Source organism: Rutilus rutilus (genome assembly GCF_951802725.1).
Source record: "Rutilus rutilus genome assembly, chromosome: 17".
NCBI lineage: Eukaryota > Metazoa > Chordata > Actinopteri > Cypriniformes > Leuciscidae > Rutilus > Rutilus rutilus.
Window position 1 is genome coordinate 34,944,834 of NC_140230.1, and position 24,730 is coordinate 34,969,563.

The following is a 24,730-nucleotide window of genomic DNA, read 5'->3' on the forward strand; positions in this document are numbered from 1 at the left end:
CTTTTAAATGCTTCACGCTGTTGCAAGAGTTTGTTCAAGTTATGCATTATTAAAAAGGGTGAAAACGATGCGCTTTGCTGAGTTTACAGTACCAGACCATTTGCTTTCAAGCTCCATCAACGGACACATCGTTGCCATCCGTCTACGGAGGAGCTCTACGTGAAAACTAGCATCGGGGAGCGAGAATTGCACATTTGTTTATTTTGTACAGTGGAAAGTCACTTCCTGCAGGGTGTTTATTTATCCTTGACTTTATGCCTTTGTAGAGTCACGAACGTTTGGAGAGTGTTTGAGTGCGAGTGTGTCTGCAATAGCGTACTCACTGAAGAGTAACATGCTGGCATTGGAAGCCCCGAGGCGGTTGGAGGCGAAACAGGTGTAGTTGCCAAAGTGTTTTTCTGTGACGTTGGTGAAGAGCAGCAGGGAACGTGTTTTCTCGTTTTTAATCTTCAGCGTGTTATCGCTCTCTACCGGCCTGAGAAAAGAAGTAATAAGTAAGATCACACTTTAGAGTTGAGTGAGTTGTCACGTAAGCCAGCGTGTGCTGCTTCCCATGGTTCACGGCGTCTCTTTCACTCGCCTTACCTTCGGTCATCCCGGTACCATTCGAAGGACGCGGTGGGAACCGCCATAGCTTCACAGCGCAGAATTGCAGTTTTCCCCAGCTGGGCAGGCATGTTCTTCACATCTGTAATTGTCGGTGGATCTAAAGACCAACAGCTCACAGTTATAATGCTGATTTATTGATATTTCAAAGAATAATTGATCAAAGCGTATTTGATTTGTTCATGATAGTTGTTAGTAGTCTCTAATGATAAGATTTTTGTCATTGGGTTATATTTTTAAAATACATCAAGGTAGCTCAATGTATTTGAGACGCTTACAAAAGCTCTCAACACTAATATTGACCCTGACCCATTTATAGCCCTATTTGGGGTCTCCCCTATAGGCCTGGTTCATAAAGTCATTGCTTTTACTACAATCTTAGCCAGATGGGCTAACCTTCTTAAGTGGAAGGATATATATAAAAAAGGAACTTTCACGAGTTCACATCTACATATAATTAGTACAATAAGTTTATGCGTATTTGGCGTGCTGTCCGGGGAGAGGGCTCCGAGCTCAGAGTTAGGCCCGAACCCAGAGTACTCCCCCCAGTTGGTAAGTGTAGATGGAACTGGAAGTGAGGAGATGGGGTGGAGGAGGGATGCTGTCAAACTTTCAATGAACAGAGATAGGTCTGCTGTGAATTTATACTCTGTCATTGAGTTGATTACTGATTAATCTCCAGCTGTGCATAATTTGGTTAATTATCTGAACCTGCTCCTCCCGAACTTTGTTAATAAAACATCATTTAATGTAATTTTATTCGGTTTTATTAGAGTTTTAGAATTTTTCACAAAAAAAAATGGGTGGGGGGTGTTCATGAAAGCAATTAAAAATGGACAATGTTTTATGATCTACTATTTTTTACGATGTCCTATTCTGTACTGTCGCTGAAAAGGAGTAAAATACATCAAGGTGCCCCCAACTCTATCGTTCGTTTCTCCGCTCATATTTTAATATTCCTTTTTCTTAATATCGATTGTGTTGTACATCTGTGTTTTATTGGTTGTTGTCTCCACTCTCTATACTCCCACTTGAGTCTTTTTCAAATCCGAGGTATAGTATGAACAACCAGTGCTAAAACAAGAGGGTTTCATGACACTAATGTACAGTAATGAAGTACTTTTACTCAAGTTCTTTACAACCCCATGGAGATGAGAGAAGAGACGATGAAAAGATAGAGTTTAATTCTATAGACGGCTGACAGCAATTCAATTTATGTTTCCATTACGCCATCACAAAGTGTTCTGGAACAGTCTCAACAATCTCATTAGGATGTAATGTGTGTTTCTGACGACTCGACTTACAGTTGACTGTGACCTTGACACGGCGTGTGTCTGGCGGCGCCACACCGTTGTTGGTGATGCATTCAAATTCCTCTGCTTGATGCCGCTTGATTTCTGTGATTTCCAGAAACTCGCCCTCGCTCATGAGACCGTCTGTGAAGACAAAAGACGAGAGGGTGATTGAATACACGCCACCATGGCGCACAATGTCATGCATGAGTGTATTGGGAGGGTAGGTGTTGTAAATGCAGGCGCACTAGGATCATTGTTCCGCACTGTCATATTAAACAAAAAAAGGCTAGAGGACATGGAGCAGGGAGAACGACTTTCTCTCGGTCGGTGTTCCACAAGGGACGGTTCTCTTGGAGAAACCAGCTGTTGAATGTCTTGCCCTGGAGCGCAATGGTAAGACGGGAATTCACCGATTTGAACCCGGCTCTTTAACCTCTACTCTACATTCTCTAAAATGACTAAACGATTGAACCATTTCACCCAGCCCCTACAAGTTTATTTCAACAGTGTTCAAGGTGAACGTGAGAGGGCGTTCATGTACAAATTTTAACTAGGAAACTCGTATTTACGATAATTCCCGATAGCACGTGAAGGCAGCATTACATACTGTGAGTTTATGAGTTGATTTATCTGCATTTTATTAAACGGCTCAGTGGAATACTTGATTCTGATTGGTCAATTGCGACATCCAGCGGTATGTTTTTCCCCAATAAAAACGTCGGCACTTTTACGCTTGCTGTTTTTTTCTTTGTGGAACTTTTGGATTTGGTGAGCCTATAAAATATTAAAACTCAAATCAATATTTTGTGTACAATTATTTAATTATGTCATCCGGTAACACGAAGCGCTCTCTTGTTTCATAGAAACGCAGCTGCTGCCATTTTTGCGGCGATTGTTTTGTACACTGTAATGGATTATAACATAACAAACAGGTACGATTTTAAAAGTTTCATCTCAAATCAGTATCTCTTATCCCCATAATTATTAATGTTGTGAAATACCATGTGATAAGTGGTATATGACTGTACCGCATTCTTTAAATGTCCGTCTACTTTGAACTTGCCGCACTAGCAACTGCTTTCTCTGCGGAAGCTTTGCGTTTAAAGGTCTAATAAAATACTTCAACAATATTTCTTGGCTAATTATTTACTTATGTGGCAAGTAGCTGTGTAATAAGCGGGATAATGTACATCCAACCGGTTGTTCTCTCAGAATAAACCCCTTAAGGCTGATGCCAGACCGTCCTGATCACCCTGTCAGGGTTTAATCTGCGATAACAACCCTTACTTAATATGTTCCCATTCATAGAGATTTTTATATGGATGTCGAGGCTTTTTAGGTCGGATGGAATCTGTGATCTCTGACCCAGTTTGTTTGCTGGCTTTTCGCTGTGCGAGTACGCGGTGTTTTCCGCCAACTGGCAAATACTATTGGGTGAACTGGCATTGGGCGGAGTCACACAGACCAAAACAAAAACAGACATTCCGACACGGATTGCACATTTCAAAGTAAAATAACGTGATTCAACATCTTTTTTCTGAGAATGATTATGTGAACTCAGCATGTTTCCTAAATATCTGCAAACACATGGTATTTTTAGTATGGTATTATGGTATTTATGCAATAGTACAGTAAAAAAACACATTTACATTTAGTCATTTAGCAGACGCTTTTATCCAAAGCGACTTACAAATTAGGGCTAAATTAAGCGAGTCATCGTGAAGAGGCAAAAACAATGCAAGAAGTGCTCAAAATACAAAGTGCAGGCATTGCTCAGAGTAGCATAAGCCAGACAAGGGAGCATTAGGAGAAAAGGAAAGGATTTTTTTTTTTTTTTTTAAGAGGTTAAGTGCTCACGGAAGAGAAGGGTTTTCAGCTGTCTTTTGAATGTTGTCAGGGATTCTGCATTCCGGATGAGGGTGGGGAGATCATTCCACCAGCATGGAACCGTGAATGAGAATGTTCTGGAAAGTGATTTTATGGCTCTCTGTGATGGTACCACCAGACCTCGCTCATTATCCAATCGTAGGGTTCTAGTAGGGATGTAGACTCATAGGAGCGAGTGAAAGTAGGAGGGCGCTGAGCCTGTGATAGATCTGTAAGCAAGCGGCAATGCCTTGAACTTGATGCGAGGAGCGAGAGGTAGCCAGTGCAGAGAGATGAACAGAGGACTGACGTGGGCCCTTTTGGGCTCGTTGAAGACAAGACGAGCTGCAGCGTTCTGAATCATTTGTAGAGGTTTAGTTGCACATGATGGAAGTCCAGCATTGCAGTAATCAAGCCTAGATATGACCAAGGCCTGGACGAGAAGTTGTGTTGCATGCTCAGTTAGGAAAGGCCTGATCTTCCTGATGTTGTGCAGTGCAAACCGGCATGATCGAGTGGCCTTTGTAATGTGGTCTGTGAAGGTCAGCTGGTCATCAAATATTACTCCAAGATTTCTGACCGACCTTGATGGGGTGATTGATGATGAATCTAGCTGGATGGCGAAGTCGTGTTGTAGAGACGGATTGGCCGAGAAAAACATTACATGCATCAACTTTAACAACTAGCAACTGCACACAAAATAACAACCATGTCTCAATTCTCAAACTCCACAGACCTTATATAACCTTCACACTTCACACATGTCTTCAAACTAAACAAGTACTGAAAATTATATAACCTTCAGACTTCAAAATAAAATTAATGCGATGAACCTTTTCTTTTCTAGTTATGTTTGCAATTCTGTTTGGTGCTTCTATAGTGGAGCAGAAATGACACACTTCACTTTGATTAAAATTAATTTTAAACAGAATAAAATGCATTTATTTAACAAGAGCAATGATAGGAGGAGGGGAGTGACAAAAGGTCCGTGGAATAAACTGAAAGGCTTTGATAAGAAACTCGTGTCTGCGTCGCCCTCAGATAAACATCACAGAACGTGTGTTGGGCAATGCATCACTGAGCTTTATTTACCGGCCATTGTGAACTACAAAAAGACATCTCGCATCTCTAAGGCACTTCTTTCCTCTCAGCGAGACGAAACAGACAACAACAGAAATCTTTAGTTACAGGGGCAACGGTGGATCTGCCTCTGTGTGATGAAAGTGGATGATATTAGTACAACAATGACAGCGAGAACGGATACATGATGCAAGCATACTTTGTTCTTTTTCAACTACAATAGCCAGACTGCAGAACGGCACACAAAAATCTCGGTGTCAAACCAGAATAATCCACTTCTTAGCAGTCTCTCTCTGGCTTCAGCCAAACACAAAGGCAACCGCACAGCTTTTAATTCACAACCACCGGGACTTTATGCCACAAATTCGGCACCTTTTCTAATTGAAGATTATTCCGGGGGATTATTAGCACAGCTACTGAACTGGAGAGGATTATTTGCAGCTGCCGATGCCACCCGACTGAGCACACGCTGGGGTTTACAGCAATGTTATTCACTCATTCCATTAGCGTAATAAATATCGTTCCCCTGTGAGATCTTCGTCAGGCCGTCTGAGCACCTTTCAACCCGCCGGGGAGGAAAACACAATCTTATCCTGACAAAAAAGGGTTTACAGGTAAAAAGACTGGTGTGTCTCTTACACTTCGAGCTGAGATGCTTACTTATAAGAAGGTATTTGTAACTATTTCTCACAGTTGTGGCAAGCACATTCCCATGTGGCCAGACGCATATTTTTGCTCAAGCTACAGCGGGAAAATGTCAGCGAAACGACAAAATCAGCTTTAGAATTACATTCAAACAGCTCGATGGAATCAAACAGGGATTCCTACTGGAGTCATGTTCAATAATACATATAAGAAAACAAAAATATGTCTCATGCTGTAATTATACCATAATTTAATGTAATCATTTAAGAAACAATCTTTTTTTTTCTTTCTGTTTGCATGCTGCAAATGATGTAAAAAAAAAAAGTATATTATTTTTATATAATTCTATATTATTGCATATATAAAAAAAAAATCCCATTGAATTTTCAGCAAAAAATAACACATTGTTATATTTACTGTTCTCATGATATACAATTACTCCTACTCTGCATAAAATTGTACTCATAGCTCATGTGGCAAATTAAATATATGCACTTCCACCAAATTAAAAAGTTGTTTTTTTATTTAATTACATTAAAAATGCTGCAATATTATTATTTTTTGCATAAATTAAGGGATTCAGCCATAATGTATAAATTTAAGTTTAAATCATATATCATTATTTTATTTTCATTATGGTATAGTTTTGGCATTACAGTAATGAGAGTTTACAGGAAATAATGAGCTAGAGTCTGCAGGAAACGGAAGTTGTGATTGTCTTTTCTTCTCTATTGTGTCGTATATATCCGAGTGAAACGACTTCTGGAACAGGAACAAATGTTGGGCGGGGCTTGATTTTGTCCATTGGGAATTTATTGGATGGTTGTGGTTTGCTATTGGTGGATCTCATGTGAGTGACAGGTCGCCCCGCCCTCGTTATCGGAGAAGAGAAGAGATGCTGCAAGAGGAAGGGGAAGTTATTTTAATTCAAGATTTTGAGGCACATGATGTACACGGATAAATAATTGGCGTGTGGTTTCACGAGAGAATTACGTGGTTATGCCTACGTCATTCGTCAGGTCAGAGGTCACTCTTCCGCCGAAACTCGACTCTTGAAAGCACAAGTATTTTAAAATACTCATAATCAGACATGTTACTTTTTTATTGATTACATGATTACATGTTATTCTCACAATGGCAGCACTTCTGGGTTGTCACACGCATCACACACATGACCAGCGCTGGCCAATAGTGAGCCTACGTTCTGACGTACAACCCAGAAGCGCTGCGCTGTTACACTATGTCTATGTCTACACTATGTCTTTACTAACTTTTCTGGGCCGGCAAGTTTCAATTACATAGAAGTCTATGGAGGAGTGAGACAGCTCTCAGATTGAATCAAAAATATCTTAATTTGTGTTCTGAAGATGAACGAAAGTCTTACGGGGTTGGAACAACATGAGGGAGAGTAATTACTGACAGAATTTTTATTTTTGGCTGAACTAACCCTTTAATATGTACTGGACAGAATGTGTGTGGGTGGTCAATCTAATGAATGAAACTGATGTGTCGAACGCGTGAGTAATGCCGGCTTCAATCCATTTGGACGTGCATGTGCGATGCAAGCTCCTGGTTACAGTGTTTTCGACGGAGTGGGCGTGTCTTCTGTCAGTGACGGACAGGTGTGTGATTGTGATGTCATCGCGCCCTGTCTGCTTCCCTACAGTGTGATGTACAGGTCCAGATGGCTTTCTGTTTCTCTGGCCTAATCTACACGCCCAATTTCTCGCCCTGCTGCTGGCAACCAGTAGCTCCACCGCAGTGACTCGCGCTGAATAACAATGTGGCTCTTTCTGTGGCGCTTTACGCCCCTCTCTTTATTCCTGCCGTGCCGGTGGGTTATGAGGTGTGGAGGAAGTGCTGAGTGGGGAAAAGCACAGAGCGAGAGATCCGCAGACAAGGACCACAGGAGCTATGGCTACGATTTTATGCAGAGTAGAGGTAATTTTATATCATGATAACAGTATATACCACAATGTGGTTATTTTTGCTGATGCAATGGAAAAAACAAACATTTATTTGCAATAATATAAAAAAAAAAATACATTCCCTTTTTTTTTTTTTTTTTTTTTTACTTAATGGACTCACTGCAAAAAATGCTTTTCTTACTTTGTATTTTTGTCTTGTTTCCAGTCCAAATATCAAAAAGATTCTTAAATCAAGATGCATTTACGAAAGTAGTAAAATGTCATAAGATATTACTGTATGTCTTGTTTTCTGGGGAAATAAATCAAAATTAAGTGAGTTTTTGCTTAAAACAAGCTAAATTATCTGTTAATAAGAAAAATAATCTTGTTTCTGTTTAAATTAAGATAATTTTTCTTACCCCATGGGCAGATAACTTGTTTTAAGCAGAAACTCACTTAATTTTGATTAATTCCCCCGGAAAACAAGACATAATATCTCATCTAATTTTACTTATCTAGTAAATGCATCTAGATTTAAGAACTGGAAACCAGACAAAAGCAGCTTTAAAATAGTTTTGATTCTCATTAGATTCTCATTATTGTAATAGTTAATATGATTTTTTTTATCAGCATAAATTAAGGGATACACTCATAAGTTTAAATAATATAATTATATTTTTCACATTATGGTATAGTTTTTGCATTACAGTAATGAGAATTTACAGAGGGAAAAAAATATGCATTTTCTTTTATGTGTCTGTAACTGGTAATGCATGATGAAGGTCATAGGTTTGATTCCCAATGATCCCAAATGCACTGTCATTTTTTTTGTCTGGCAAATGCATAAATGTAACTGAATTCTTTTGATTTTGGAGTAAAATATGAAACATGCATGTTCTCAACACTCACATAGTGATGAAATCAAAGACCCTCCCCTTGATGAATCATAACTGGACGGATTTGAGACGCATGCCAATACTATCATGCGATCGGCTCTTCAACGTGTGCACTACACGGACACACTAGAGGTTTAGTATCTGAGCTCAGCTGGTCTATTCATGAGAATCTGCTCCGTTTACAGGCAGAGCGACTCTTGAGTTGAATTCAAAAGGACTCAGTTGAAAAATAAATGACGGTAAATGATGTCCTGTAATCATATCGTGAAAAGATTAAACAAAAATTGCTGGTCCTGTTATGCGTTTCATAACGAGCACTGGAAATGAACGCAGCTAATATCAACGGTATTGAAAGTTATAAATAGCATGTTAATGATAACCATAATTATTAATATTGTGGCAGAGCGATAATGGTGACAAAGAGGATGATGTTGACAATTATCACCCTGGTTGTGGCTGTAATTATCCATAATGAAATCTGAGCTGTAAATCACTAGGACTACATTCATAATGGCATGCAGATCCTTACAGTATGCACATTTTATGTATGAAATACCCATGCAACATTAGTCAAAATGTGTAGTGCACAACAAGAACACACTTTGGTTTTAAAGGAATATTGTTGGATTGAAAAAAAATGTGGAAAAGGCTGTGCATACACATTGCAAATTTTTTGTTATGCAAAATGTCCAAACATATATGTAGCATTTTTAAGGACCAATAAAAAATATAATTTCATGACAATTACACATATATCCACAAAAATAAAATGTTTCGACATTAAGCCGAGTAAACGGTATCCCACAATGCAATGCGCTTAAAGGGACAGATCACCCAAAAATGAGAATTCAAAAGTTGTTTGATTTTCTTTCTTCTGAACACAAAAGACGATCATTTTAAGAATGTCAGAAACTAAACAATTGACTTCCGTAGTGGAAGAAAAATACTATGGAAGTCAATGGGGTCCATCAACCGTTTGGTTTAGTGATATTCTTCAAAATATCGTCTTCTGAGTTCAGCAGAAGATAGAAAATAATTTCGGTTTGGAACAACTTTATGGTGAGTAAACTATGACAGAATTTACATTTTAGGGTGAACTGTCCCTTTAACTTGACGTTCATTTACAGTGTGACAAATGAAGAAAATGAGCGCAGTAATACTCACATCTGAAGTCCTTCCAGGTCACAGTGGGCTCGGGTCTGCCGACCGCCAGGCAGAAGAGATTCACGTCATCGCCTTCATTCACCGATTTATCCTGCGAGATGTTCACTATCCGGGCCGGCACTGCAAAACAGAAGTTTTTAATTAAGATAAATGAAAACAGAGTGACTATATCACGGCTTAGCTGATGTCAAAAATCAACCTCAGTTTAAAAAAAAAACAACAAGCCGAATAAATTTACTCGAGACGGGTTGTTTGTTTCAGGGTTTATAAATGATTCCAATCAGCTGTTTTGGACTAAATTCCCAAAGCAGAGGGCAATGCATAATGCCGGACGGATAATGAGCCGGTCCTTGAATTTAAATGGCCTATGATCAGAGCTTTAATGAAGATGGCCAAAGATTTGGCCTGCGAGGCATTCTCAAGCAGTCCATTTTTCAGTTTTCTAACAGGACGAAATGCGTCCGACGATAAACTTGAGATTGGACCCAGAGCAGATTCTTCCCGTTGGAGGAGTGACTGGGGGGTGTAATTATTTTCGCTCATATCGCACTAAGACTAAAATTGAGGGCACAATGGTATCGAGCAAATACGGTCATCTGTCTGCAAAGCTCCGTGTGGCAGATAAAAAAGCCTGTGTTTGGTGAGATGGTTCTGGCCTGCCGGTCGGCCAACAGCGTACTTCACATGCATTTTGAACACGCTTCCTTTGCTTTTCAGACCGGCCAAGTAGCTTTCTATGAAATATTCTTCACTTTATAGATCTGAACGTCATTTACACACATGTTGTTCAGTGTTTCAGTCTCAGAATGGCTTGGTTCATTTGCTGCACGCGTGTAAATTAATATACAACTAACTGGTAGTGCATTTATTTATTTGCTGGCAACCCATCAAAATAAAAGCTTGATATACCGTTTGAAAAATGAAGATGTAAATATTAGTATTGTGATTTTGGTAACACTTAGAGTCCAATTCTCACTATTGACTAGTTACTTATTATATTACTAGGATATTGGCTATTCATTAGTACTTATAAAGCACATATTAATGCCTTATTTTGCATGACCATATTCTACATCCCTTAATCCTACCCTAATAAGCAGTAATTAGGAGTTTATTGAGGCAAAAGTTGTAGTTAATAGTGAGAAATGGACCCTATTCGAAAAAGTGTGTCTAATTCTATATTTAGTTAACAGTAAAATAGTGTTATAGTCATATTGAATTGGTCAAAAACAGTGTGAAAAAAACAACAAAACAACTCATTTCACTTTATGGTTTGAGTTGGTCCTTGTAAAAAGGAGGGTAAATTATGAACACACACACATTTTTTCAAGTTTTTCCCAAATTATTCATCCTTAAAAGGATTTCACACTTGAAAAAGAAACTTTTTAGGAAGTTGCAACTCACAATTCTGACTTTTTTCTCTCGATTTCAATTACGAGTTTATGGCTCACAATTATCACAGTTACTATTCTCATTTTGTTTCCATGGCAGAAACAATCCATAGATTCACTCCCCAACAAAATCACCCTAATCATTCTAGAATGATTCATTCTTTCCAAATAGAGCTATTTTTAATATAGCTATATAATGCAGAAAAAACTCCAATATTGTGCAGCCCTTCTTTGATATTTTCAATCTTGTGCAACAGGAAAACGCACCATGTATGGTGTGATATACATAACAATTGACAACTTCCCGCCGGCGGGGTTGGGTTGGGGTTGAAGGAAAGGGAGGGATGCAAGCAATCCATCAGAGGAAGGGTCTGCTGCCAATAAATCACGTCAGTCAGGATCGCTGGAACTCTTACTCATGTTGCTGTTGACGTGACAGTCGGCACAACCCGTTCCCGCCTCTCACAGCCGGTCAGGCTAAAGATGACTGAGCATAACCACCCCTCCGATGCTCATTACATCTGTGTCAAGCCCTCTGGTCTTCTTGCTACTGCCATTAACTCTTTCCCCGCCACTGATGAGATTTTCCATCATTTATGACACGACGCTTCCCAGCAATTGACAACTTTTTCTGGCAATCCGTGGTTTCACTGTTATACGGTAGGGGGCGCTATTGCACATCTTCCGAAATAGTACAGCGTCTCCGGATCGAAAAACAAGTGATGAAAAAGATCTGCATAGAGTGGATAGAAAATGGTTGCATTGGAAATCGCATACTTCCCTACTATATAGTAGGCGAAAAACACCATGGGAAAAAAGAAGTATGTCCAAATTCACAGTAGGCTACTCATGCACATACGATGGACACTTTACTATCCCATGAGGCCACAGGAGAGGATTTATGGATGGCAGTGAAGCGACGCAACTGACGCTGGTAGATCACATGATAATGACAACATGGCGGATGTACGTCCAGATTACATTAATAATACACACATTTATATTATATAGAACATATAGCACAAAGTAGTGGAGAGCGGGGCACAACCTAACACTTTTTGAATTTCTCAGTTTATGTAAATCTACTTAGGGCTCAGAGTATTTATTTTTTCCGACATTAAGTTCACACATGTCTAGTACAATTATGTGGTTTTGTTTTATTAATACAGTGTTTACTTTTTTCTTGATTTACCCTGAAAGAGTGGAAGTGAAATGTGACAACATGCCCCATAGGTGGGTAAAATGCTATCTGATCTAATAAAAAAATATATATACAAGACAAACTAAAATATTTTCTTAATAAAATACAATTATTAACTTTTTCATATAAAATAATGGCATTTTTTAATAATTAAAAATAAAAGAATTTTTGAGTTTGACAACGAACACACAGGAAAACACAGCTATACAGCAAAGTTCAAAACATAATAATAATTAATAATTGTCGATCATTGACTCTCAGTCTTTATTCACCTTTTACTCATGTTTTCTCAATAGAATTCATAAAAGTATATAGAATAGAATAGTTCTAATAGGGGCTCATTGTAACGCAGTGTGACAACATGCCCCGCCTGTGCAACTGGGCTTTAAACCCGGCTAGTGTCTTTTTCTGGTTAGATCAGCATTAAACAACTGTCTCAACTGTTAAATAACAGATATAAGATTAAAATAATATCAGATTTGTCTAATTTTAAATAAACGCCAAAAATCTAGATGAAAATTTAACATAAGTAAGACATTTAACTTTGGCTATGGTTAAATAAATGTTCAGTGATATCTTCCAAAGATTTCTGAATTTTGGCGCAATTTCTTCTCTATATAGTGTTGATATGGCATAACTAGTAAATACACCAAGTTTCGTCATGCTAGCATGTGTGGAAGTATTTAAAACAAGTGTGTTACAACGAGCCCGGCGTTAGGTTTTGCCCCGCTCTCCTCTAATTAATGAAGAGAGTGTGTGATTTTAGACGCAGCCGATGTTTCTGTGGAAGATAACGTGATCACACACATTCAACAGCAAGTACATCGAAACTGCCATGTTTTGATCATCCTTCCAAATCCAATCCGTCTTGCGATATTCTCAGCTTTTTGTTCGAAGTGTTGTGTGTGTGTTTTCAGAAACTTACCCGCATTCACGTTTGATAAGGAATGAATGAAGCTGGAATAAAATGAGCAGAGACTCTGTTCTTTCCTTTGATATATTGACGGATTATGTATTCATACAACAAAATATTCTGGCCGCCATGATCGTTTTGTGAATACGCTGGAAAACGCTGGGACTTGCTGGTGGGGAAAGAGTTAAAGGAATTGCTTCTTTTATGTTTCATAGCAGAAATAAAATCAAATGGGTTTGGAATGATATAAAGGAAGAGAAGCACTTGAATCAGAAATGAGCTTTTTGATGATAAAATTGATGTTAAACTCATCAACTTTAATGCGCTGAGATAACTGAAAGTAAACCATTCGTAGCTTCGTTGGCACACCGACAGTCTGTTCAGTCTATGCATATTGATCACTAAAGTAAATAAGCATTTTGAGGGAAGAAATAGCCACTGAGTGTCAGTTACGCTGGTTAGTGGCACACACTCTTTGGAAGGTGTTTGTTTGTTTGTTTGTTTGTTTGTTTGTTTGTTTGAAACTCATAGAAGCAAAAGAACTTGATATCCTCGAGGAGAAGGGTCTGCTCTAATGCATGTCTCAGGCATCATTTGTTTTTCTTCTGGATGGACAGAAATCTATGGAAGCCCAGAATAAAAAAAAAAAAAAATAAATAAATAAATAATTGTGACTTTATATCTCACAATTTGTATTTGTTTTTTTTGGGGTCAGAAAAAAATAAAAAAATAAAAAATAAATTAATACTTTTATTCAGTGAGGATGCATTAAATTGATCTATGTTTTATGTGTACTGGGTACTGTCGCTCTTTCATTGGTTCGACTGCTTCTATTGTTCTCCTCATTTGTAAGTGCTTTGGACAAAAGTGATTAAATGGGACTAAATGAATAAATGTTGTTACAAAAATATTCATGTGTCACGTTCTATTCATTAAAGAATCATGAAAAAAAACAGTTTCATTCAGAAATACAGTATATGACTGTTTTCAACATTGATAATAATCATAAATGTTTATTGAGCAGCAAATCATCATATTAGAGTGATTTCTGAAGGATTATGTGACACTGAAGACTGGAGTAATGATGCTGAAAATTCAGCTTTGATCACAGGAATAAATGATATTTGAACACATATTCACATAGAAAAGAGTTATTTTAAATTCTAATAACATTTCACAATTTTACTGTATTTTTGATCAAATGAACACAGCCTTGCTGAGCAGAAGAGACTTCATTGAAAACATAAAAAGAAACCTGTACTGACCCCAAACTTTTAAATTGTATAGTTTAGATACAGTCAGTGTCGATATTTAAAGATATAATGTTACATTGTGAGATTTAAATTTGCATTGTGTGATATAAAGTACTGTAAAGTCAGAAGTGTGATTAATTCAACCTAAATTAAGTCAGAACTGTGAGATATAAAGTTTGAATCTTTTTTATTTCTACAGACTTCCATAGAAACACTGATCACTAAATGTACACACATTTTCTGAAACCTTTTTTAGAAACCATTCATATTTTTGCATTTTTTTGTGTTCATTGTTGACACATACAGCTCTGGCCAAAAGTGAGGAAAAATGACATGGTGACCAAATATATGCATTTTTGAAGAAGAAACCCTTTAGTCAAATTAAATATGATAAAAAAAATAAAAAAATAATTGTAAGCATATTGAAGTTGTGTTTGGAGTCAATTTGTGATAACGCATTGCCACGTCAAATTTTGCCGACATAATTTTTGGTTAGGTAGAAACGACGAAATATTAATAACTGATTATGTTGTATTTATTTTCCTGCACTGTAAAACATTATTTTCATTATTTGTAATCACAACTTTTTATCTTTTGTCAAATCAACTTAGTTAATTAATGTGATTCAAATAACATAATATTTTGAGTTTCTGTTGATTAAACCAATCTCCTTCATTGTATTAACTCAATTGTTTAATTTCAATGAACTCAAAATTTTAAGCCAACCAGGTAACTTACTTTTTTAAGTTAAACCAACAATATTTTTTTTACAATGTATGAGCTTTTTGTTTTTCTATGCATTTTCTTTTGCACAGTAAACATGTAGCTGTAGTTTTCCCAAATGATTTTGTCAGATAAATACCTCAACCAAGTTCAGTTGTTTTTTGTTTTTCAAAAATATTTCCCCCCTATTTTGATGGTTTAATCGAACTTACAAGGTCATGACTGTAAGCGGCGCCCCGATCAACGTACCCTGAACGATGAGGTAGACGTGGGCCGTTCGAGGCTGGTTCCTGGCCTGGAAGCTGCACGTGTAGGGTCCCTCGTCTGCCACCATCACTCTCTCTATCTTAATGGAGAAGTCGCTGTTGTTGTTGTTCACCAGGGAGACGCGGGAGTCCAGGGACCACTTATCTGTGCCCGTGAATAAGATGTTGGAGCGGTTCAACCATGCCTTGTGAGTGACCTCCTCATCTATCTTGCATCTAAGAAAGAGAGGAGATTGAAAAGGACAGACAGAATTGACTCACTTGAAGTGAATAAAAACAAGGCTGTGAGGCAAATGACATTTATTGTGCGCACCATTTCTGGACTGTACGTCTCCGCCTCCTCAATGCCTCGTTTTAAATAAAATATGGCGTCTACAGACTAAGTTCCATGGCCAATTACTGTGATGTCATTGAATGAGCGCTAGCATGAAACTCTGCTTGAAACTTTCTTTCGTAATCGTTACAACTCGCTCATAAGGTCCGGGTCATTAACTAGATCATTAAGCTGACTAATCAGACCAGTGGTGATTGCTTTAACACCCGCACAGTGCCAGAAAACACACGCCGTGACTCCGCCAGAACAGCGGAGCTTCGAGAAAAAAGTGGTGTGATGTTTATATATGCACAAATAATCGATACACACACATTAACCCTCTACTGCATGATGCCTATAAGAGGGAACACGTGTGTTTTATTCACATAAGATGGCAGATAAAATGGTTAATATTGAAGGGAGGGTTTTGAAGAAACCGACAGAAAGCTTTTCTTTGTCACACTGGCAGTGAAAAGTCTTTATCTGGCTCTGTTCTCCATGCGGAGGATGCATCTGAGCCCTCACTAAAGCTTTATTCCTTCATCCAGAATATGATTCACATTTGTTAGTGAGTAAACCCCATTTTAAAAGCATTTAGTCATATAAAGTATTTGTCATGAGGAATATGTGTGTAGGCTTGAAGCAGCGTTGTGTGGGAGTGGAACGGATACGGATTCAGCCACTATAGAGAATATAGCAGTTATGTGTTTTTATTTACATTTTAAAAGGAAAATTAATTATCCATTTATCCATGTTAATTATTTTTCGGTATTTCTTTACAGAAAGTCCTCCCAGTTCCCAAATATAACTTTAAAAAGTAAATCAAAAATTTTTTTTTTTTTTTTCATAATTCATGCAAGAGTGTTAAATTTCATTCTACTTTTAAACAATTTAGTGCAAAGAGTAAAAAATATCACACAACACACTCTCCTAAATATGTTTGTTCATGAATATTGCAGTTATCACATTTTATTTCGATTTTTTTTTTAAATAATATATACAATTTTAAATTATTTACATTTTTAAATGATCTATTTATCCATATTAATTATTTTTCAGTATTTACTTTACATTAAAAAAGTCCTCCCAATTCCCCAAAATAACTTTTCTTATGCATGAAAACTGAATCAAACATATTCTGATATTCAAGATGGGTTAAATATCATTCTAGATACTTTTAAATAATTTAGTTTAAAAAAAAATGTGTAAAATATCACACAGCGCTCTCTCCTAAATTAATATGTTTGTTGAAGATTATTGCAGTTATCATGTTTTTTTAATTTTTTATTATTGTAACATTTGTATTTGTTTATATTTTTAAATGATCCATTTATCCATAGTAAATATTTGTCAGTATTTACGTTACTTTTTTTTAAGTTCTCCTAATTCAAAAATTGCATTTCTTATGCATGAAAATGGATTTTTTTTTGTATGTATTGTCCATTTATCCATATTAATTATTTTCAGCATTTACTTTACTTTTTTTTTAAAGTCCTCTCAATTCAAATATAGCTTTTCTTATGCATTAAAACTCAATCAGATTTTATTTCCCATAAAAATCTAAGTTTTTCCCCATAATGCATGCAACAGAGGGTTAAATATCATTCTAGATCCCTTTCAAAAATGTTGTGAAAAATTGTAAAATATCAAAGCACTCTTCCACAACTCATTCAGAGGCTTCATGTGTTCTCTAACTGAATATATCCGCTGAAGTCAGTAAATGCACGACCGGCTTCAACGGGGTCTATAAATACATTGATCTCAGTGGTGCAAAGATCAATGTTCATTGGTCAAAAAGCTCTAAACATGTCGTTCTGGGTCCCGTCTGGACACTGGGAATCTATGAGTGCATCATCAGCACCATTTGCACCAAATCACCAGATTGTTTATTGGACATTAAAGCTTGCATTCAAGTATTTTAGTCCTGAGAAGTCCGAAAGCTTCTTTATACAACAAACTGGCAAAAACTGACAGTGATATGACTGACAGTTCTGAAATTACAAACACTGCCGCTCAGAGTCTGGAATAAAGTCTGTCAAAACACTTTCAGTTCAGTGCTCATAATCTTATCCTTTGCCTGCTGGCATTTGTAAATAACACAAAAAATGCAATTCTGAGCTTGGTCAATTATTTGCATGAAATATCACCAGTGTTCTAGAAGCAGATGTGGGGAGCAACGCTGAAGACGCCATAATAAACAAAATGCCATTAATAACTGACACCACTCTTGAAGAGCACCACACACTGTGATGCCATTGGTCCGGCCACATGCAGTAACCATAGTTCACCTCTAGATGTCACTGCTTTGCTCTGCTCTTAAAATGGAAAGATTGTGACACATTTAAGGCTTAAATATCACTCACATTCATGTCAGCTTTAACTTTCTTTCAGCGTATCAAACTGTGATATCACATCAATTCCCATTCCCAGTGTAGATGTGTGGAATAATAATATGGTGCTTTTGAGAATATGAACCCCTGACAGCAGGTTCAGGAGTTCAATTGCTGGCTGATAGACTGAAACCAAGTCATTTAAGCCTGGAAACTGACTAACAACAAAACTAGAGAGAGTGAAATTAAAGTGTTAAAAAATGCACAGGTGAGTATGATAAAACCTGTAGAGCTGGGCAATATGAACATACTGTATATATATATATATATACACTCTCAGAAAAAAGGTGCAAAAGCTGTCACTGTGGCAGTACCTTTTCCTAAAGAGTGCATATTAGTCCCTAAAAGGTACATATTGGTACCAAAAGTGTACATATTAGAACCCTTTTGAAGGGTACTGTCCCAGTGACAGCTTTTGTACCTTTTTTTCTGAGAGTATATATATATATATATATATATATATATATTGGGCCTTTATGTGATAAAACAGTGAAATTAAAAGACCAAATAACCTTATTGATGATGCATACTATATACAGTTGAACAGATGAGCTAAGAATATGAATCCAACTCGCTAAATGGTTAAGCGTTTTCTTTATAATGGTTTCCTATGGGAAAACGCTAAAAGAGAAACTGTGTGTAGCATTTATATTATGGGTTCTTCTGCTTGCCTGTATGCATCATTAATAAGGTGTTTATTGAATTTGGTCTTTTAACATCACTGTCTTACTACTTTAGTACAAACCTGGTAAAAATGGAGGAAAGCCTTGTTTTGCGTGAAAACACACGTGTTCACATGAAAACCATCACATGCATGTGATAAGCGATTGATTTAAAGGAATAGTTCACTTAAAAAAGAAAATTCTGTCATCATTCACTCGCCCTCAAGTTCTTTCAAACCTGTATGAGTTTCTGTCTTCTGCTGAACACAAAGGAAGATATTTTGAAGAATGTGGTTAACCAGACATTTGATGGACCTAATTGACTTCCATAGTAGAAAAAAAATAATAATTACACTATATGGAAGTCAATGGCTACAGTCAATGAGTCTGATTGCCGACATTCTTCAAAATATCTTCCTTTGTGTTCAGCAGACGAAAGAAACTCATAGGCCTACAGGTTTGAGGCGAATAAATGATGGCAGACTTTTAATTTTTGGGTGAAATATTCCTTTAACAACATTTGCGATTTGATAATCACATCAGTTTTGATTTTATTTCGGTTAAATTATTATGATTTTAACGGGCAAAGACTGTAAAAATGCTACAGTGAAAAACTGTTAATTGGTTAACAGAAAGTTTCCTTACTATATACGGTAAACAACTGTGATACTGTAAAATACCGTTAAATTTACAGCTTTTGGAAGTGAAAAAGAACAAGTCATTGTATAATTGTGCAGTGAAAAACCGTAAATTGACATTCCCACAATTCCCTGCGTGACACTTCACATTTGATGTATTTTTGTTGAAATAACTATGTTTCTTCATATTTTCTTAGTTTTTTTCTAATCAGTTATGACATTAGGGTTTTGTTACATTTAATGTTATTAAATTAATGTTTATTGCATTTTTTTTATTTCATGTGTGTTACCATGATGGTGTTTAATGTGTGTGTGAATGAGACTGTGCAGCTTCTATATATTAGTATTATCTTTCTTGTGAAAGAGCTGCTTGTGATGAGTTTTATTTCATGTGATTGATGGTTGTCAGTGTATAACTATGGTACAAAACAGATATTAATACTTCAATAGGTCAGTAAATTAACATTATATCAGATAATTAAATACGGTTTATTACTGCAAATTTAAGCAAAGTCTGTAAAATAAAAAATTTTGCTACCGTATTTTTTACGGTAAATTTCTGGCAACCACAGCTGCCAGTTTTTTTACCGTAAATTTAACAGATTTTTTTTTACAATGTAGAAAGTGTTTTTAAACCATTTAATTAACACACAAGGATGCAGGTGTGTTGTGAAGTCACCTCAAAATGACGCTTTCTCCCTCCAGCACGGTAATGTTGTCGGGCAAGTGTCCGAACTCGGCCGCCTGAGCACCGGTGGGTCCTGCCAAAGAAACCAGAGGAGAGACAGTGAGCAAACAGCAGTTATTCAACAGCAGAAGGTCCACTCGATCCCGAGTCCCCGGGCGGCATGGCGGGTACTGAGTACCTCATTGATCCTGATCAGGCAGGATTTGTTTTTGTGGTTTTGCTTAGTTATTTGTGAGGAGAGAATAATAAGAGCGCAAAACGACAGCATGGAGCCGTCGGCGCTGACCGTCAGCGGGCTTGAATAATGATTGGGTTGTGGCCCGTGTGCTCTCGTCGAACAGACCTGATAATGAGCCCGGGGAAGAGGATCCACACACAAGCGGCGGAGCGTGAAATGAAGGGACCGCCGCTGCAATGGGCACGTACACACACTCACACACACACTCGCTGTCACTTGTGTACAAACACATACACGTGCGTTTTCATATGCACAAATAAGACTACACACAGAAATCATACTGGGATGCGAACCGAGCAGGACATCAGAGGAAATGTGAATTTGCTCGGGCTGTTTGCAGGTGGCACCAAATCCTTTTTAGTTTTCAAATGACATTCCTGTTGTTATCTATTTAGGTTTTGCAAAATACGTTTCAATTTCCCCGGCAAATAGAGAATAGTGTGCTACTATTCCTGCCAAATGCTTCTATTTTTTATATTTTCAGTTTTCAGTTTTCATTCAAATTTACATTTTTAGTCATTTTGTTGTGCTTTTGGCACATTTCTCTTCAGCGTTAGTTTTAGTAATTTTAGAACTTCAACTCAGTTTATTTCAGTGAGTTGCCAAGGCCGAATTTCTAACTTAAAGGTGCTCTAAGCGATGTCACGCGTTTTTTAGGCTAAAACATTTTTTTGTCACATACAGCAAACATCTCCTCACTATCCGCTCGCTGCCTGTCCCCTGAACACACTGTAAAAAAACGCGGTCTCTGTAGTCAGCCCAGGCTCCACAAACGGCAACAAAAACCATCTGGCCCAGCCTGGACCACGAAACATAACAAACTGTTCCAGCCAATAACCGACAAGAAGGATTTGGGGGGTTAGTGCGCGGATGAGGAGGGTCGAGCTAGCCTCCGTTTTGTTTGACAATACTTCGAACGTCAACAAGAAGTGACGTCACCCAACATCACTTAGAGCACCTTTAAAGCTACACTGTGTAATTTTTTAAGTTGATTCTTAGCAAAAAACACTTTGTTCTTTCAAAATGATATGTGCTCATTAGTGTGTAATTACTTCCACCAACTAATCAAGTATTCTCGTAAGCGTAGAATCTGCCATTTAGAATACATACGAGCGAGTCGCTTGAATGGCGGCAGCCATGTTGCGCCTCCATCTTGAAAATACATGTGCCAAAGAGGGACATACCTGGAAATTCAAGCTTCGCCTTACGCGTTTTGACACTCAGTGGCACCGTGACGAACGCGAGGGGGAGATTACTCGCGACTGCCGGCAGATTTGAAATAATACGGCCACCGTAGGAGTTAAAACGCCCTCGGAATGGGAGGGGCTAGAAAGTTTGGTATTCAGTTGGTAGTCATAAACAATTTCACCGCTAGATGGAAGAAAATCCTACACAGTGTAGCTTTAAGTTTTTAATCTAACATATAACGAGTTTGTTTGCCCGTACAACCTTTAAGATATTATGTTAAACTTATTGGGCTTGCTGTCCACTGATGAGGGGCTCGATGAAGCAGCTTCAGCTCGAGCTCTGATATACCCCGCACAGTGGCTAAATGTAGGATATGATTACGAAGCGCAAAGGTACGTAAGATGAAGGTGGAGCTGGGGAGGTGGAGGGATACTGGAACAGCGGATGCTAGAGAGAATCTGGCTGTTGATTGAAAGATTAGATGGGCTCGCTCCTCCCTAACTTATGTTTAGGAACTTCGTATATGTTCTTTCAGCTTTATTTCAATATCAATTTTTTAAAGAAAATAGCAACACTTATGCATGGAAGCTTGTTTCGGCCACAGAATAAAAAGAAAAGCAATTGCGACTTTTTATCTCACAATTCTGACTTTTTTTCAAACATTGAAATTCTGAGAAAAAAAAGTCATAATTGTGAGACATACCTGTACTGTAAACTTGCAATTGCAAGTTATAAAGTCAGAATTGTGAGATATAAACGTACAATTGTGAGAAAAAATCATAATTGCGAGATAAAAAGTCAGAATTATCTTTCGAAGCGGAAACAAGCTTCCATACTAATGTGACGATCATAAGCAAACTTACAAAAAATTCAGGTGATTTATCATGGTATGTGTCAGCTACAGGACTTCATATCTCACAATTGTGACTTTTTCTCATAGCTGTAACTTTATATCTCACAACTGCCACTTTATTTCTCATAATTACCAATTAATATCTCACAGGGTGTCTGTATATCTCACTGCGAGTTTTTTATGGTAAATGAGAAATTATCTATCATAAGTGTTTGCATTTGTATGCATTTGGTAGACAATGGGAACATACACATACACACACTCGTGCACAAACACACACACTCGTGATTTCATATGCACAAATAAGACTACACACAGAAATCATACTGTGATGCGAACCGAGCAGGACATCAGAGGAAATGTGAATTTGCTCGGGCTGTTTGCAGGTGGCAAAAACAACGTCAAATTCCTTTTTAGTTTTCAAACGGCAGTCTTGTTCTTATCTATTCAGTGTGCAAAATACGTTCCAATTTCCTCTGCAAATAGAGATTAGCGTGCTATCGGGACAGAGGCCTCTCTCTCCCGGCGTGGCTCCATCGAATATGGCTCCAGCGTCTTCCAGCTCTGCTCATAATCCCCATCATAACAGCCACTGTCCTTCATATCTGCCGGACAATATTTGGTCATCCTGCCTTCGAGGTTTAATATACGAGACAAGTGCAGTCAAGAGTTAAGAAGCACCCGGAAGGTCTTGGTGTTTAACGTGCATGCGAAGCCAGTGAACCGACAGCTTGCCAAGTGTGATTGGAGAGAGGAAGACAAAAGGAGACGGTGGATTTTAAGCAGAGCGGCATGTGATGGCCAAACGCTGGGCTTTTTTAATTTGAGAGGGAGCCACGGCGGAGGCGCCCCAAATTGCTCCGAGTAATGAAAAGAAGCGTGGCTGCATTGTCATGCACGTCATGGTATCGTACACAAATTGCATAAAGCTGCTTTGCATTATCCGCTGAAGTGACCAGCAATGACATTGCTAAATTAAGTTTTCTCGACTTGCGGCGCACAAGGGCACAGACTGATTTAAATCAGAGTAATTGCTTAATCATCTTTCATTATTTTCATTATTAATCATTCTTTTTTAAAGAAAGCGCAAGTCTGTGCATGTGTGTACGCATATATGAGCTAGAATGATTTCTGCATTCACAAGATGCTTTAATACCCACTTTATCTGTTAGAGTTAAAAATGGTGGTTAATACTTGCATTTTATACATCACATTAGAAATGGAGGGTTAAGTTAAGCGTATTGCATGAGTTATGTATTGCACTATGTCTATAGACATCTATGCATGTACTGTATATTGAGAAGTATATGAGTATGCTATTTCAAACAGCCTAGGAGTGGCACTTAATTTTTTTTTTTTTTTATCAATTATCAATTTATTAAAAAATTTAAATGCAAATTTTAAATTGCTTTTCGAAATCCTCCTTTGCCAATCGAGTAAAAATAAAATACCAGCAAAGACGAATGCTGATGGAGATTTTGGGCTCAAGACACACTTTGCATTACATTCATGTAAACAAGATTAATCAAAGATAATATCTCTGGCTGCTTATAAATGAAAAAAAATGAAAAAAGATTCTATACACTAATGCACACTGCTATTTCCTACAGTGCAACAGATCCAACGTGAGCTTCCATTTCCAGAGTGATGAATTAGTCAGCAGCATTTTTAAAGGGGTCGTTATGATGCTATTTCCATGTTCATCTTTCTTTAGTGTGTAACGTTGTTGTTTGAGCAAGAAAAAGCTCTGCAAAGTCCCTCCAGCAGGAGTTATTCTCTACATTAGTGTCAGTGTTTCTGAACTCCCTGAAACGCCTCCATTGTAGTCTTGAGTTTCCTCCGGGAACAAACATGTCACAATATTCCTCATTTAAATAATTCATGCCCCCGTCCGGTTATGGTAAGGCCTGGTTGAGTTAGTTAGTAGTGTGTTGAAACTGGCGGTTATGGTAAGGGGCGGGACATTTCACAAACACACTCGACCAATCACAACACACTGCTCCAGCCGACCAATCAGAGCACAGTGTGCTTTTCAGTAGGAGGGGCTTCATAGAGACAGGAACTAAACAGAGGTGCGTTTCCCGAAAACATCTCGTTGATTTTACAACTATGGTCGTAAGTTTCGTCGTTATCAGCATAGTTCAACGAGTCAGTGTTTCCCGAAACCATCGACAGCTCTCGATCTGTTGCATAGTTTCTTGTTTGCATGGCACGTGGACTTGTTAATAAATCCTTATCTTGAGCAAAATGAGCAAGCTTTTTTATTTCCAAGATGACAGGACAACTAAAATAAGGCATTTAACTCAATTAGGTCATGTGGCAACAATGTAGCACACTACGTTTTCCACTGTATATATTTTTTAGAAACAGCAGGCGATGCACATACGCTGTGCAGTATGATGTTATCAGCAAGCAAGTGTTGCATTGTGAACATCCCTGAAATTCTCTGGCTTTAAAGCAAATGTAGTTGCTATGCACTTCAGGGCAGTCAGGATGCATTTTCCTCCTACTCTCTGAAAAGCCAAGGTTCCTTCTACTCTTGCGCTTTGTTCTT

General features: G+C 37.8%; 1 protein-coding gene across 1 annotated transcript in view; it reads right to left on the reverse strand.

Annotated features, from left to right (window-relative positions):
- iglon5 (IgLON family member 5) overlaps positions 1-24,730 on the reverse strand; it is a 204,016-nt gene that overhangs the window by 16,037 nt on the left and 163,249 nt on the right. Inside the window, exons 2-7 of the mRNA XM_084385942.1 lie at positions 19,889-19,970; positions 15,190-15,422; positions 9,460-9,579; positions 1,911-2,042; positions 586-706; positions 324-475 (exon numbers count right to left, since the gene is read on the reverse strand). Of these exons, the coding sequence (XP_084242068.1) occupies positions 324-475; positions 586-706; positions 1,911-2,042; positions 9,460-9,579; positions 15,190-15,422; positions 19,889-19,970 (840 nt within the window). The remainder of the gene's footprint in view (positions 1-323; positions 476-585; positions 707-1,910; positions 2,043-9,459; positions 9,580-15,189; positions 15,423-19,888; positions 19,971-24,730) is intronic.